The sequence below is a fragment of the Schistocerca piceifrons genome, chromosome X, assembly GCF_021461385.2.
Source record: "Schistocerca piceifrons isolate TAMUIC-IGC-003096 chromosome X, iqSchPice1.1, whole genome shotgun sequence".
In the NCBI taxonomy this organism is placed as follows: Eukaryota; Metazoa; Arthropoda; class Insecta; order Orthoptera; family Acrididae; genus Schistocerca; species Schistocerca piceifrons.
Genome location: NC_060149.1, coordinates 148,015,130 through 148,030,218, shown reverse-complemented (window position 1 = coordinate 148,030,218; position 15,089 = coordinate 148,015,130). Strand labels below are relative to the sequence as shown.

The following is a 15,089-nucleotide window of genomic DNA, read 5'->3' as shown; positions in this document are numbered from 1 at the left end:
GGGATTAGTAATTAATGATTACCAAATATACCACCAATTCCAGGGAATGCATTTGTATTTCCTGACCTATCCCCATGAAGACGGTACAAAGCAATGGCTGTGACAGGTCTGACCAGAAGATTTAACACTGCCATTCCACTGCTAAACTTTTCACCTGAAGCTGAAATAATAAAATGGCATGTAAATACACAACCAAATATTTTCAACCACGTTCAAAACTTAATATATCAGGGAATTAACAAGTATTAAGATATTTGTTGGAACACTACACATTAGGCCATTACAAACACTTATTTTCTCATTACTGGAGGTAGGAAGCAATATTACACATTCAGAAATTAAATATTTGACACATTATGAATCACAAAAGTTTATGAAACTGACTGTGCAGCATATCTTTTAATGTGAAAACCTGTGCAGGAATACATTTAGCAGTACTGGTAGTCACATACAAGTTTATGCTTTGCATGGTAATGTACATGGACATTAAGAATTATTCTTTACTTTCTTTAGATAACAATTGCAATCTTTTTCAGATTAGGAAGGAGAACGAGAAAGTTTGCTTAAAGATTGCGCACTGAGCATATTCATTTATTGCTCTTTGAGCCCAAATTATTGCTATAAAATTTTAAACTGTAAAATTAGATCATAGTAATGAGTTGTTAAAAGAATGTAAACAACACAGAATACCTTTCGTACTATTTATATCACACCCAGAAAAAACATGAGCCCTTTCTCAATTTAGAGAACACTAGACAACTGAAAAACACAGTGGCAACTTTTAAAATTTGATAATTAAATTAAAATACAATTTCAGAGCTTCACGCAGTCTGCTTGTAAAACTGAACAAGTTCATGCACTCTTCAAATATATATACACAGGGTGTTACAAAAAGGTACAGCCAAACTTTCAGGAAACATTCCCCACACACAAATAAAGAAAAGATGTTATGTGGACATGTGTCCAGAAACGCTTAATTTCCATGTAAGAGCTCATTTTAGTTTCGTCCATGGAGCACGTTGTTATGATTTCATACGGGACACACTACCTGTGCTGCTAGAACATGTGCCTTCACAAGTACGACACATGTGATTCATGCGCGATGGAGCCCCTGCACATTTCAGCCGAAGTGTTCGTACGCTTCTCAACAACAGATTCAGTGACCGATGGATTGGTAGAGGTGGACCAATTCCATGGCCTCCACGCTCTCCTGACCTCAACCCTCTTGACTTTCATTTATGGGGGTATTTGAAAGCTCTTGTCTACGCAACCCCGGTACCAAATGTAGAGACTCTTCGTGCTCATATTGTGGATGGCTGTGATACAATACGCCATTCTCCAGGGCTGCATCAGCGCATCACGCATCAGGGATTCCATGCGATGGAGGGAGGATGCCTGTATCCTCGCTAACGGAGGACATTTTGAACATTTCCTGTAACAAAGTGTTTGAAGTCACGCTGGTACATTCTGTAGCTGTGTGTTTCCATTCCATGATTAATGTGATTTGAAGAGAAGTAATAAAATGAGCTCTAAAATGGAAAGAAAGCGTTTCTGGACACATGTCCACGTAACATATTTTCTTTCTTTGTGTGTGAGGAATGTTTCCTGAAAGTTTGGCTGTACCTTTTTGTAACACCCTATATATGGCTATTATTCCTTGTTCATCTTTTATCTTTATAGCCCCGTTGTCACTACCATGTAGCAAAGATTGAATGTAATTACATTATAGAACTTGAGCAGCATTTCTATGCAAATTCTTTTTTACCAATGATCACTGAAAAATACTGCATAAATAATTAAAACCAACCCATTTATTATCTTTCATTGTTTGACTCTTATTTGATAAAGTTGCCTTAATATTTTGAATGGTTAAGTTTTTCTATTATCTGACTTTATTTTAATTAGGTCTTTAAAGTCTGAAAAAGCAGGTTGTTTTATTAACACAAATATTCATATTTTAGTCTTTACTAAGACGGGGGGGATCCCATCAGATATTACGGTGGGATCCCACCATAGGTAACAAGGACCCATGCCCCAACACAGCTTAAGGAACCTATCATTTCATTTGCTAGTGGAGTGGTTACTCCCATAGTTCCCTAGCTGTATTTGGCCTCTTCTGCTATTTACTTTTGTACAAATATCTCTTTCTGTTCCCTCCTGTTGGTCACACCTACCAACTTTTGTTTCTTCAACACAGACAGGTGAAGTTTTCTAAGACTGAGGGTACATCAAATGTCCTTATCTAATTGTTAAACCATCTCTGTATGGATTAATAGTCAGACATTGTTTCATCAAAATTTCTGATATGAAAGCTCCATCGTACTCTTACTTGGCAAGATTCCAGTAAGCTCTTCAGAGGAAACTTATTTACTCAAAGTTTCCACCAGATTGTTCAAATTATGACAAACTCTGCAAACTAGTTATCACGTGAATTTTATTAGGCACAATGCTACATTACTAAAGAAACAGTAACCACGTGCTTATTAATATAAAGAAGCAAATATCAGTTTTCTTACACATAATTTAACAAACTTTTATAAAGGAAACTTAAGTGCACACAAAATGTGAAACTGTAAACAGTCTGTCCTTAGAAGTGCTAAAACGTGAATACAATATTACAAAGTAAAAGCTAAAATAAGAATTGCATGATCGCTCTCTTACAAAAGCATTTTTATGAGCCAGTCTCTGAAAGTACATCAAATCTCACTCCAAATTATTTAGGAAGCATATTATTCATTTCAATAAGTCTAAAAAATTCACTTTATAATTACATCTGTTTTAACAGAGTGCAGTGTTGTTGGTTTATTACCTCTGCTCCCTTGTCTACATATGCGAAACAAATTAATATCAGTTGTATGAGGTCAAAAGTAAATGAAAACTGGTAAAACTGATCACACCAAAAGCAATTTTGAAAAAGATGCTTTATATTTATGGGGGAAGAAAATCAAACTAAACTCTGCATTACAGAGGTTTTAAGCTCTCTCTAGTAAAAGAGTCTACATAATACAAAATTCACGAACACAAAATACAGCCCTGTTAAATTGTAGATATCAAAATATCAAAAACAGGACATAGACTAAGGTCATATACTTTGTAAACAACAACAACAACAACAACAGCAGCAGCAGCAGCAACAGCAACAAAAAACAACCTACAGCACCATATGTTCTGCGGAGCTGACCATGGCTGTGGAACAATTCAAAGTCTATCATTAACAGGGTCTGTTCTTAAAGAACTTCCGAATGCTCCTTTAATGACTAATGACAATGACAACAGTGCACTCGTGCCCACACACATACACAAATGATAGTTGTTACTTGTGCCATAGAAAACTGGCACATATGTACAATGGTAATTCCTATGTAGCAGTGATTTCAATCCCTGAACTTTAACAATATGGTAAATTATAGAAAATCATCTAGATTTATTTCTCAACTTCTAAGAATTGCCATTTTCTTGCCTTATGTTTGTGCAGTTACTTGTTAAATATTTTTGGCATCATCAGATCATATAAATCCAATATAATATGCTATTGCAGAAGGCAAAGTATACATAGAAACATTTTTGTATAATATTGTGGTTTCGTATTTCACATCAATAAAACCTATGCCTAAATTCAGGGCCAGCAATAACATCCTGGGGTGCAAAACCACAAGATGTTAGAACCACTGCATTGGCTGTTTTGCAACTTTGGTGCAAAATATGCATCCCCTGTGTGGTAAAGGACAACCCATGTCAAGACTGTTGGCCCCGCCTTGATCCAAGTTCGCAGGTTAATCACCGGGCACCTAAAACCCACCCCTGTCTGAAAGATACACTGTCTTGCTGACATTGCACCTGCAAGCATTCACTGTGACTGCTGCTGATTGTCAAATGCAACTGAAGGTTGAGAACATTGAAGCTCACCAACTGTTTGGCCTTCAACAGTCTCAGTCTAGGCAGAAATCAAGGGAAAGTTTCCTCTAGACATCAAAGCCTTTGGAAGTACCTTGAGATAAGGAAAGACTTTCATTGTGGAAACCCAAGCACCAAGACTGTATGGACACGCGTGGACATTTCTGGCTGGTTACAATGAGAACTGGGGTGTTTGGAGGTCCCTAAACTAAATAAAAACTAGTGTCGACAGGGCTAAGTCACTGCTCAACTCGTGGGGCTTCAGATCAGAGGACATCAAGTGCAAGTGTGACCAAGAACAGTCAGCCATATGTGCCAACGTCATCTCTGCCCACTCTCATGCCCAGAACAAGATTTCTTGTCTGGCAGTGACAATACCCTAAGTGTAGCTCAGTTCTGGAGAAATGTTATCTGCATGTAGATTTGGTCAATTCCTTTCTCTTGTTAATTTTTTGTAATATATGTATACATAACTATGATTGTTATGTTCTCATGTTTATATTTCATTCTATATATTTGGCATACTTCTGACATGCATAAATACAAATAAACTGAGGTGTTGACTCAGACATCCCCATTAGTCGTATGTGTTTTTGATACTGACACTGACCCTTGTTTTACAAGTTTTAAGTTGTGATCTGGGTGATAGCAGTAGCTGAAATTATGTTATAAATAAAGGTGTTTATTAAATGATTTAGACAGTTTTATTCACAAAATGGACCAAAATAAACTGGTATTTTTGTCTGGAAGTAGTACGATTCTGGACTTGTGCATTTACCACCGATATGAGAGTAATAATTACAGCTTTGAAACTGACATTTAATAGATTTGGAAGTTCATTTACAAAAGTAAATAACAAAAAAACAACATGTTGCATATTTTGAACTCATCAGCCAGACTTTGATTTTATTCTTATTACTAAGGATTTCTGCACTCTGTTCTGGAGGAAACAGTCCTTCCATTTAAGTGGAAGAAGGCAATTAATACTATAATTGCAATGAAAATTCTCTGATTACACTATCAGAACATATGTGAAGTTATATGTATAGCTATCTTTAAACAGAACTCTTCAAGGAAGCAACACAGCACGAGAGAGAGAGAGAGAGAGAGAGAGAGAGAGAGAGAGAGAGAGAGAGAGAGAGAGAGAGAGAGAGAGAGGGGGGGGGGTAGGTTATGAATAAATATATTAATGCTACAAGTGTACATCAGAAACAGCATGCAGAGAACATTATAATGAATAGCCAAGTACATTAACTATGATACACTAAAGATAATTACTAGAAAAATAATAAAAGAGTAACTGACCCCAGACCATATGATGCTGGAAATTTCTTTTAAAATAGACTGCAATGAAAGATAAATGTATTAATTTCATTTCAAAACCAGATTTCTAAATTCTTACTAGAATTCACTGACAAATCCTTAAGCTTATCAGCACACTGTGAAGTGTAGCAAGGTGGAATAGATCCACTTGTTATAATGCACTCCCAATACATATACTATTATTTTCTGCTATTTCCTGAATGCAATAAATATACCATTTGTATATAATCTCTAAATCATTTCCAAAACATTATTCAGTGTATAATTTAGAGGCAGCCAATAATTACAGTCTAAGTAATTTATATAGCACCATTTTCCTTAATGAAATATTCAAAGTCAACTATTCACTAAAACTATATGCTCTTCAAAATTCAACACAGTTAATAAGCCTCTATTTTAGGACATTATTTGAAAGTCGCTAGTCTTGTGCTTCTAAATAAGATCTCATTTTTCCTGAAAACTTTGTAATTACAAAGCTATCTTTATTCAGAATAGTCAGTTTTCACAATATCAGTCTCAAAATGTATTCCTTTTAAAAATTCAATGCTGTTGTCCCATAGTCCTAATTTTCCTGTTTCCAAAAAGATATATTTTTTACTAGAACAACATTTTAGTTAATGAAATATCTTAATCAGGAAATTAAAATTTTTAGAAAAATCTTAGCAGGCTTTCCCAGGAATACAGGTGTACGGCCAAAATATCCTTACGTGAAACAGAGCTTACCATTTACATAATTTTGAAGATATTTATGCAACTGTTAATCAAAATAATAATTTCACTGCCTAATATGTATACTGAGGTGACAAAAGTCACGGGATAGCGAAATCCACATTACAGATGGTGGTAGTATTGCATACATGAGGTATAAAACAGCAGAGCATGGGTTGAGCTGTCATTTGTACTCAGGTGAGTCATGTGAAAAGGTTTCAAATGTGACTATGGCAACACAATGTGAACAACAGACTTTGAATGTGGAATGGTAGTTGGAGCTAAACACGTGGGACATTCCATTTCGGAAATCGTTAAGGAATTCAATATTCTGAGATCCACAATGTCAAGAGTGTGCTGGGAATAGCAAATTTTAACCATTACCTCTCACCATGGACAACACAGTGGCCAACTGTCTTCACTTAATGTCCAAGAGCAGTGGTGTTGGCGCTGAGTTGTCAGTGCTTACAGACAAAAAATACTGCATGAAATAACAACAGAAATCAATGTGAGACATACAACAAACATATCCATTAGGATAGTGCCACAAAATTTGGTGTTAACAGGCTATCACAGTAGACAATCAATGCGAGTGCCTTTGCTAACAGCACGGCGTTGCCTGCAGTGCCTCTCCTGCATTCATGGCCAGTGGGTTCATGACCACATCAATTGGACTCTAGATGACTGGGAAGCCATGATCTGGTCAGACGAGTTTCAATATCAGTTGGTAAGAGCTGATGGTATGGTTCGAGTGTGGTGCAGACCCCATGAAGCCATGGATCTAAGTTATCAAAAAGGCACTGTGCAAGCTGGCGGTGCCTCCATAATGGTGTGGGCTGTGTTTACATGGAATGAAATGGACTAGATCCTCTGGTCCAACTGAACTGATTATTGACTGGAAATTGTTATGACTTGCGACTCTTTGCAGCCATTCAACAATGGAATTTTTGAGGATGCCAATGCGCCATGTCACCAGGCCACAATTACAATTGTTTTGAAGAACATTCTGGACAATTTTAGTGAATGATATGGACACCCAAATCGCCCGACATTATTCCCATCTAACATTTATGGAACATAAGAGGTCAGTTCATGCACAACATTCTGCACCGGCAACAATTTCACAATAATGGACAGCTACAGAAGAAGCATGGCTCAAAATTTCTGCAGGGAACTTTCAATGACTTGTTGAGTCCCTGTCATATTATGTTGCTGCACTATGCCTGGCAAAAGGTCTGACAATATTAGGAGGTATACTGTGACTTTTTGACCTTGGTGTATATGCATTCTTTTCTTTACTTTTTATTTATGATGGAACAACTTTGTATTTTATTATTCTGTAAAAAACCACAACCAAAAAAAGGGGAAAAGAATTGCACATCTCTTTCAATTGGTGCTGGGCACAAAGCCATAGTCAATCTGTGATGAGTTATAATGGAATGCAGTTAAATGTATATCTTTAGTCAATATGTGCCTTTGATCACATGAAGTCCAAATAGACTGTAGTGTTGTCATTCATTAATGTTCAGAAAGTCAGTCACAAAAAGTCAGCATCAAGAAACGAGTACTGAGTACAGACTACGTATTATTGCCAGTTATTTGTCTAAGTTATACTTATCAAAGTCTATCTAGTTTAATCTGTCAGATTACAAACACAAAGTATCACTTAATATCATAAATTTAAAGTCTTCTGCTGCATTTTTCTGCCTGCTTACAAAGGTTAATCTCAGAAACTATGCTGTGTTGTCTGAACAAGACACAGCCAGGGTAAAAGCACCACAGGCACAAAGATGCAAGCTGGTGTCAGTGCCACAGAGACTCGTCACGTTTGCAAGGGCCATTGGCAGCACTGAGGATGAAGATATTGACTTCGCCTTGGCCAGCTGCCGGCCAAGTACAATCCACCAATGACCAGACGACAATGGACAGAAGCCTACTCGCAAGACAGAAGAGCAGCTCTCGCCCACTTGTTTACAGATCGCTGTCCAGGGCTGACTTTGACAGGGAACATCATTTAGTGAACTCTTAGAAGTGAGCAGACAGTAGCTGTAAATTGCATTTGCTATGTACTGTGAAGTTTACCTATGATTATTTGCACTTAGACATTGAGGGTCTTTTTTGTGTTATGTTACAAGCAGTGTTGCAGATTTCATTATTCAACAGGCCACAAGGATAAGTAAACCTTCTAACTCATTTGTGTGACTTTGTTACTAATTTGTTTGAGCATTGTAGAAGCTCCGTTCTCCTATTCTGTTACCTGACTCTGGGGCACAGCTGTGTAGTAGTGGAAGGGAGAATTTGTCTTAGCAGTGTACTGCACCAGAAGCTATTTGACAAACTCACAAACTCTGTCTACTGTACAACAGTGGCAACTCTGCCTCCCCAGCAGTAGCAACAAGACATTTACAAAACTGGGGATGATGGTTTACAAAAAACTACTGCAGGGATTTCGTTACCATTTTCACTAATAGATAGATAGACTGATCCACAAGGAAGGTTTGTGTATATAATTTATAACGACTATGCCGGACATCATCCTGTCATAGGTACATTGCATTACATGTGCGAGGTGCGGCAGGTCGCTTATTGAAGTAAACATAATTTGCTTCTTCTTGGTTTGGAAATGCTATTGTCATCATTCTGGAATGATACAGCCTACTTGTACACCTGATGTTTCAGTTGTTTGGAAAATGACCCTTTCAATGTGGAACTACAGGTGGAACCTACATCATTAATGTATGATGTATATGCTGTTAATGTGTCCTTTAACATGTATCTTATTAAAGAAAAAATTATTTCAATGTTGGGGCAACTATACGAAGGAACAAAGTAGATATAAGCGGGAGAGTGCTGAAGATTATTCTTAGTAATATATTAATCTACCTATTACACACTTCCTGTCATTTACTGTCTGCTTTCTGTGTTTAGTTGACAGAAGACATGCTGCAGAGTGTATCAATTTCAACAATGGCCTTCTGCAAGGTTCCTAATGGCAAATGTCCATTGCATGCAGTTCCCTTTCGAATATTTGCTTGGAAACTGGTTGAGATGGATTTGTGATCACTGTCAGCAGCAACTGTTGTCTAGTTTAAACCAGTTCCTGTCAGTCAGGATATTTTTATAACCAAATTATGTTATTTGGCTGTATGTGGTACACTATTCCTTGTAGGTGTGTTAAACAGTTCAAGCTAAGAGCACAAATCAGGCAGCTTCATTCACAATGTTGTCATGAGCACATACAAACGTGATAGCTCCTTTCTGCCATTCTCTCATGTCAGACTATTTTACTGTGCCAATTCCGTAAAACGAACTGACACACACACCATTTCAATGCTACAAGTCATAGCACAGGTGAAAGGTACCACGATAGCATGTTAACAGTTCTACATCATCTACATTCAAACTCTGGAAACCACAGTGAAGCGCATGATAGTGGGTACGTCCAACTGTACTAGTTATTAGGGCTTCTTCCCATTCCATTCACATATGCAGAGAGGGAAGAATGACTTTACCTCCTCTATATGTTCAATATCCCTGTTAGCCCTATTTGGTACAGGTCCCACACACTGAAACAATATTCCAGATTGGTGGGATAAGTGATTTGTCAGCGATCCCCTTTGTAGACCGACTGCATTTCCTCAGTGTTCTATCAATGAACCGAAGTGCGACACCGACTTTATCTACAAATGAGCCTTTGTGATCATTCCACTTCATATCCCTACAAGGTGTTACACCCAGGTTTTTGTACGAGTGTACTAATTCCAACTGTGACTCATTGATAATGTAATCATTGTATCCTATGTTTTTTCATATTGTGAAGTGCACAATTTTACATTAACATTTAAAGTAAGTTACCAATCTTTACTTAACATCACTCTGAAATGATATCAAGATCTGACTGAATACTTATGCTGCTTTTTTCAAACAGTAATTTATTATAGAGAACTGCATCAACAGTGAAAAGTCTGGGGTCACTATTAATATTTTCTGCAATGTCATCAATATACAATTATGAACAGCTAAGGTCCAAACACACTTTCCTGGAGAACATCTTAAGTACTTCTACATCTTTCAATAAGTCTCCAGACAAGATAACACGTAGCATCCTCCCCACTGAGAAATTCTCAATCCACTCTTTTATCTCACTTGATATCCCTATGATTGCACTTTTGGTAAAAAGCATGTGTGCATTATTGTGTCAAATGCCTTTTACATTTCAAGAAACACTGCATCATCTTGACTGCCTTGGTCCATAGTTTTCAGGATGTCATGTGGCAAAAGTGCTATCTGGGCTTGACATGATCGATGTTTTCGCAATCCACGCTGGCTGTCATGGAGGAGGTCATTCTGTTTGAGACTCCTCATTATGTTTTAGTTCAGAAGATGGTCCAAGATGCTACAACAAATGGATGTCAAGGATATTTCGTGGCAGTTTAGTTTGTGGATCACTTCTGATAACCCTTCTCGTAGATGGGTGTGGTATATGTTTTCTTCCAACTACTGGGCACAGTTTTTTGTCTGAGGGATTTTTGGTATCCTATGGTTAAAACAGGGCTAAGTCAGTAACAAATTCATTGTAGAATCTGATACGAAAGCCATCAGGCCCTGCAGCTTTGATCAATTTTAGTGATTTCAGCTGATCATCATCGTCATCACTATATCATTTATTTTTGGAATGGTGCAATAATTGAACTGTATCCCAGGAGTCATTTGTAAAGGAACATTTGAAAACTGAGTTCAGCTCTTCTGCTGCTTCTTTGTCACCCTCAATTTCTCTCCCTGCCTCATGTCCAAGTCTCTGGACATTAACTTTGGTACCACTAACAGTCTTTACATGTGACCAGAATTTCTTTGGGTTCTGTGAAACATCATTTGATAATATTTTCCTACTGTAGTCTTATGGGTTCACACAGTGCCCTCTCGATATCCAAAATGTTTCATTCAGCATCTCCCTGTCTATAGCTGTATGCTTTGTTTTACACCTATTATACAGTAGTTTATTTCTTCAGATGTTTCTTTACACTGACTATGCCTCAGAGTTCCTCCCGTCATTTTTTACATATATAAGAAGCATATAATTAACTATTCATTTAGACCTGAGCCACAGTTCTACATGATCCTCTCCTGAGCTAAATGTTTTGAATCCCTTAGTGAGATATGACACTACTGCTTCTTTATCTAGAAAGATGAACATATAAATCTTTCTACTTGTGTTAGTTGCTGTTTGTAATTTGGCAATTATTGTTGCTCTTCATGTAGACATACTCAAAGAGCTACGGTCTGTTTGTTGCTATTAGATCCAATACAACCTCTGTAACTCTGTCTGTTAACACACACCTGTGTGGTGACATGTGATTGAGTTAACCCAGTTCAAATCCTAGTGATGGAAAACTTTCACTGCCAGTATATGGCCAGCAAGTTGAGAAGAGGTGATGCTGTTAAGTTCCTAATCATCAGTCTTCATGCCAGTGTCCTGTATTAAATTACAAACCTTTCTGCAGTGTTTCATGAAGTAAGAGCATGTGACATTGTTGGTGGTGATTTGTCTGTTGGATGGGGTATTATGCTTGATAGCCCCCTGGGTGTTACTCTAGACGAGTAGGCTATGTGCTGGCACTGGGTTTCACCCTCTCCTTTCTCTTCAACCATAACCACACAAACCCAATGCTAAACTGTACAAGCCCTCACCAGTCATCCACAGGACACAGATACACACTTGACACTTTGAAATGTTTCTCAGGAAGGCAATGGCAAACCACCTCCATTAGGGCTATGCTTAGAATATTTCCCAATCTCCTACAAAAAATGGATGTCAAGGATATTTGATATCAGTTCTGTGGATCGCTTCCGCTACTATTCTTCTTGATGGGTGTGGCATGTGCTTTCTTCAAACTACTGGACACAGCAGTGACAATGCAAGATTCCTACATCTACTCCCCTACACTCATTCTCCAAGTATGGGCCCACCTTGACTTTTGAGATCAAATATATTTCCATCTTGAGTGGGCTTCCAAACAATCTGTCCTAAGCATTTCTCAGAGCACTTTAAAACAATCAGTGCACTCTTAAGAGGGGCTGACTATAATCTTGTACAGTGAGCTTTTATTGCATTATTAACCTCGATCATAGTATTAAAAAAAATCCTATGTTGACTGTTTATCATGTAACAGAAAAAAGGAAAGAACTACATTCAAACAGTCTGTAGACAAAGTGGTGTGTGTCTGTAGTCAAGATGTGACTTGACCGGTAGGTGGCTGTTTTCAGCACAAGATTGATGTCTCAGTTCAGCAGCATTAAGTAAGCAGAAATTTTAAGCACGTATTGAAAGGGCGTGTTTGGATTTTATAGGTGCCCAACAGCTAGGTCATCAGTGCCCTTACACTTATCAAAAGAAAGGAATGTGGAGGTAAACTAAAATTGTTGTACACTCATGCACTCGAAATGACCATACACTCACTATCGCACATGCACTAAAACCAATTAGGAGAGAAAGTAACTATACATAAGATTAAAATACAGAAAACACAACACAGAAGAGCTAAAAAAAGACAGAAGTATGGCTAACTGACCACTTACAAAAAACTTTGGTGAGCCAGTCACCCTGTTGACACATTAAAAACTTCTCCCTAAAATCTTGTTAAAAATGTCAGACAATTCACAAAACTTAAAACTTTACCCACATTCATTGGAACACTGCTTGAAAAAGAAGGCAGATCTGTCAGCAAACCTGCTGCAGTCTGCTGGTCGGCAAATAAAACGCAGTCCAATAAAATGTGGTGCACAGTGATCTGCACACTACAAGCACCACACATTGGAGGGTTCTCTCGCCAGAGTAAGAATCCATGTATCATGAGGCGGTGGTCTAGACGAGTAAGAAGGACCTCGGTCCCGTCGATGTGGCTGGAAGAAAGTATGCCATGATTGAGCTGTGGGCTTTACTACATGAAGCTTGTTAGTCATTTCCAGCCACTCGTCTTCCCATCAATGCATGACCTTTTACCTCAACAGTGAGGTGACAGCATGCAGGAAGGTGGCACACTGAAATACCTGACGATTACGCCATGCCGTCTCTTGGCTGCTCCATCTGCCCTTTCATTCCCTGTAATTCCCATGTGCCCAGGTACCCAGCAGAAAGACACCTCTTTCTCCTCTTTCCCCAGTTGTTGTTGTTGGAGGGCATCCTGGATATTCTGGATGACTATCCGCTGGGTACAAACGTTGGAGAGAGTGAAAGGCTCTCAGAGAATCTGAGCAGACAAGAAATTTAGCACTGGAAGAATGTCATCTGCTCCAGTGCCTGCAACACTGCATATAATTCTGCGTCGAAGATAGTAAATTCCTGAGGCAGTCGGACCTCGAGGACATGATCCGGGAAAACGGCAGAGCAACCAACAGAGCCCCCTGCTTAGACTCATCTGTAAAGACAGCTACATAGTGGTGGTGCACATATAAAATGTGTCTAAATATAGAATTAAAAAAAGAAGCAGGAGGGCAATCTCTTGTGTACTGTGCTAAATCTAAAATGACGCAGGACCTCTGCAGTAACCAGGGTGGCAGACTGTTAAAACCCTGGATTTGGGATTGTTCCTGTTCCACACTGAGTGACTCCAGCCCCCCCCCCACACACACACACGAGAAACGGCAGAGCGGCTCATGGACAGTTGAAGAAAAAGTGTTCCAAAGGTGGACAAGCAACAGTATTATGTGTGGGTGAAGTCAGAGCTGCAAGGATCTTACATGCCTAATGAACCCAAGGAGCTGTCGCTGGATGGTAAGTGGTAGTTCCCCCGCCTCAGCACAGAGGCTGTGTCTGGTCCTATAAGCACCAGTAGCCGAATACCCTCAGGGTGGACAGTGTCAATGATCTTCAAATACAGAGGCCTCACTGATCCATACACTGCACACCCATAGTCCAGCTGCAAATGCACGAAAGCCTTATAAAACTGGAGCAGACACACCCTGCCTTGCCTGCCTGCCTGCCTCCCAAGACCTGCAGCTAAGGCACTTTAAGATATTCAGTGCCTTGAGGGTTCTGGCTTTAAGCTGTGGCAAGCACAACTATTTCTAGTCAAAAATGATGCCCAGAAACCACACTTAGTCCCTAGAATGTGGGATGGTATCCTCCACATGCAATTCAGGCAAATTAAAGAAATGACGAGAATGGTTAAAATGAAACACACACACACACACACACACACACACACACACACACACACACACAGAAAACCCATCTCCGCAGCCCACTCCTCTAACCTCTGCACTGTAAGTTGCAACTGACAGATTGCTTTTGCAACACTGGAGCATGAAAAGAAAACTGCAAAATCGTCCACAAATAAAGAGCGCTGTATGGGACTCTTTACGGTAGATGTGATACCACTTATGGCTACGGCAAATAGGGTAACACTTTAAACACTGCACTGAGGGAAACCTGCTCAAAACAATTTGACATCAAGGCACCAACTCGGGTCTGAAATGAAAAAACCTTTGAGACATGAAAAAAACCATTGAGATATGAAAGACCCTATGAAGATGGGGAGGTGGCCATGAAAGCCCCATTGCTGCAGTAGTGCAAGAATACATTGTCTCCAAGTAGTATTGTACGTCTTACTGATGTAGAAGAATATACCGATACAGTGATTGTTGCATAGGAAAGGCTGCTGAACAGCTGCCTCTAGCAGGGTCAGATTGTTGACAGTGGACCAAAATCTCTAGAATCCACACAGAGTGGTTAAGGAGTTGTCTGATTTCTAACAATTGGGCCAAACGACGGTTACCTACTCGCTCCAGGGTATTTTCTATGCAGCTTGTAAATGCAATACTCCTGTAACTACTGGGAGATGTATGGTCTTTTCCCGGTTTCAAGAGAGGTATCAGAATTGGCTCCGTGAGTTGGCGTATTGACTGTCTGCCATAAAAAGATTAAAACATTTGAAGAGGGTTTCCTTTGACACAGCTGGCAAATTTTGAAGCATGCAGTACCAGATTTGGTCATGACCAGCTGCTGTATCACGAGTCTCAGACAATGCTGATTCGAGCTCCTGCATGGAAAAAGGACAGTTGTAGACCTCAGAACAGTTGGATCCGAAGTCCAACTTGTCCCTCTCTACAGCTGCAGAGTAATGATGAAATGCCAGATCCTGGCTTGCTTGGCAGTAGCTTTTGCA

General features: G+C 39.1%; 1 protein-coding gene across 1 annotated transcript in view; it reads right to left on the bottom strand.

Annotated features, from left to right (window-relative positions):
* Window positions 1–15,089, bottom strand: part of LOC124722228 — a 215,713-nt gene that overhangs the window by 15,671 nt on the left and 184,953 nt on the right. The window contains exon 5 of the mRNA XM_047247420.1: window positions 23–160. Coding sequence (XP_047103376.1) covers window positions 23–160 — 138 coding nt within the window. The remainder of the gene's footprint in view (window positions 1–22; window positions 161–15,089) is intronic.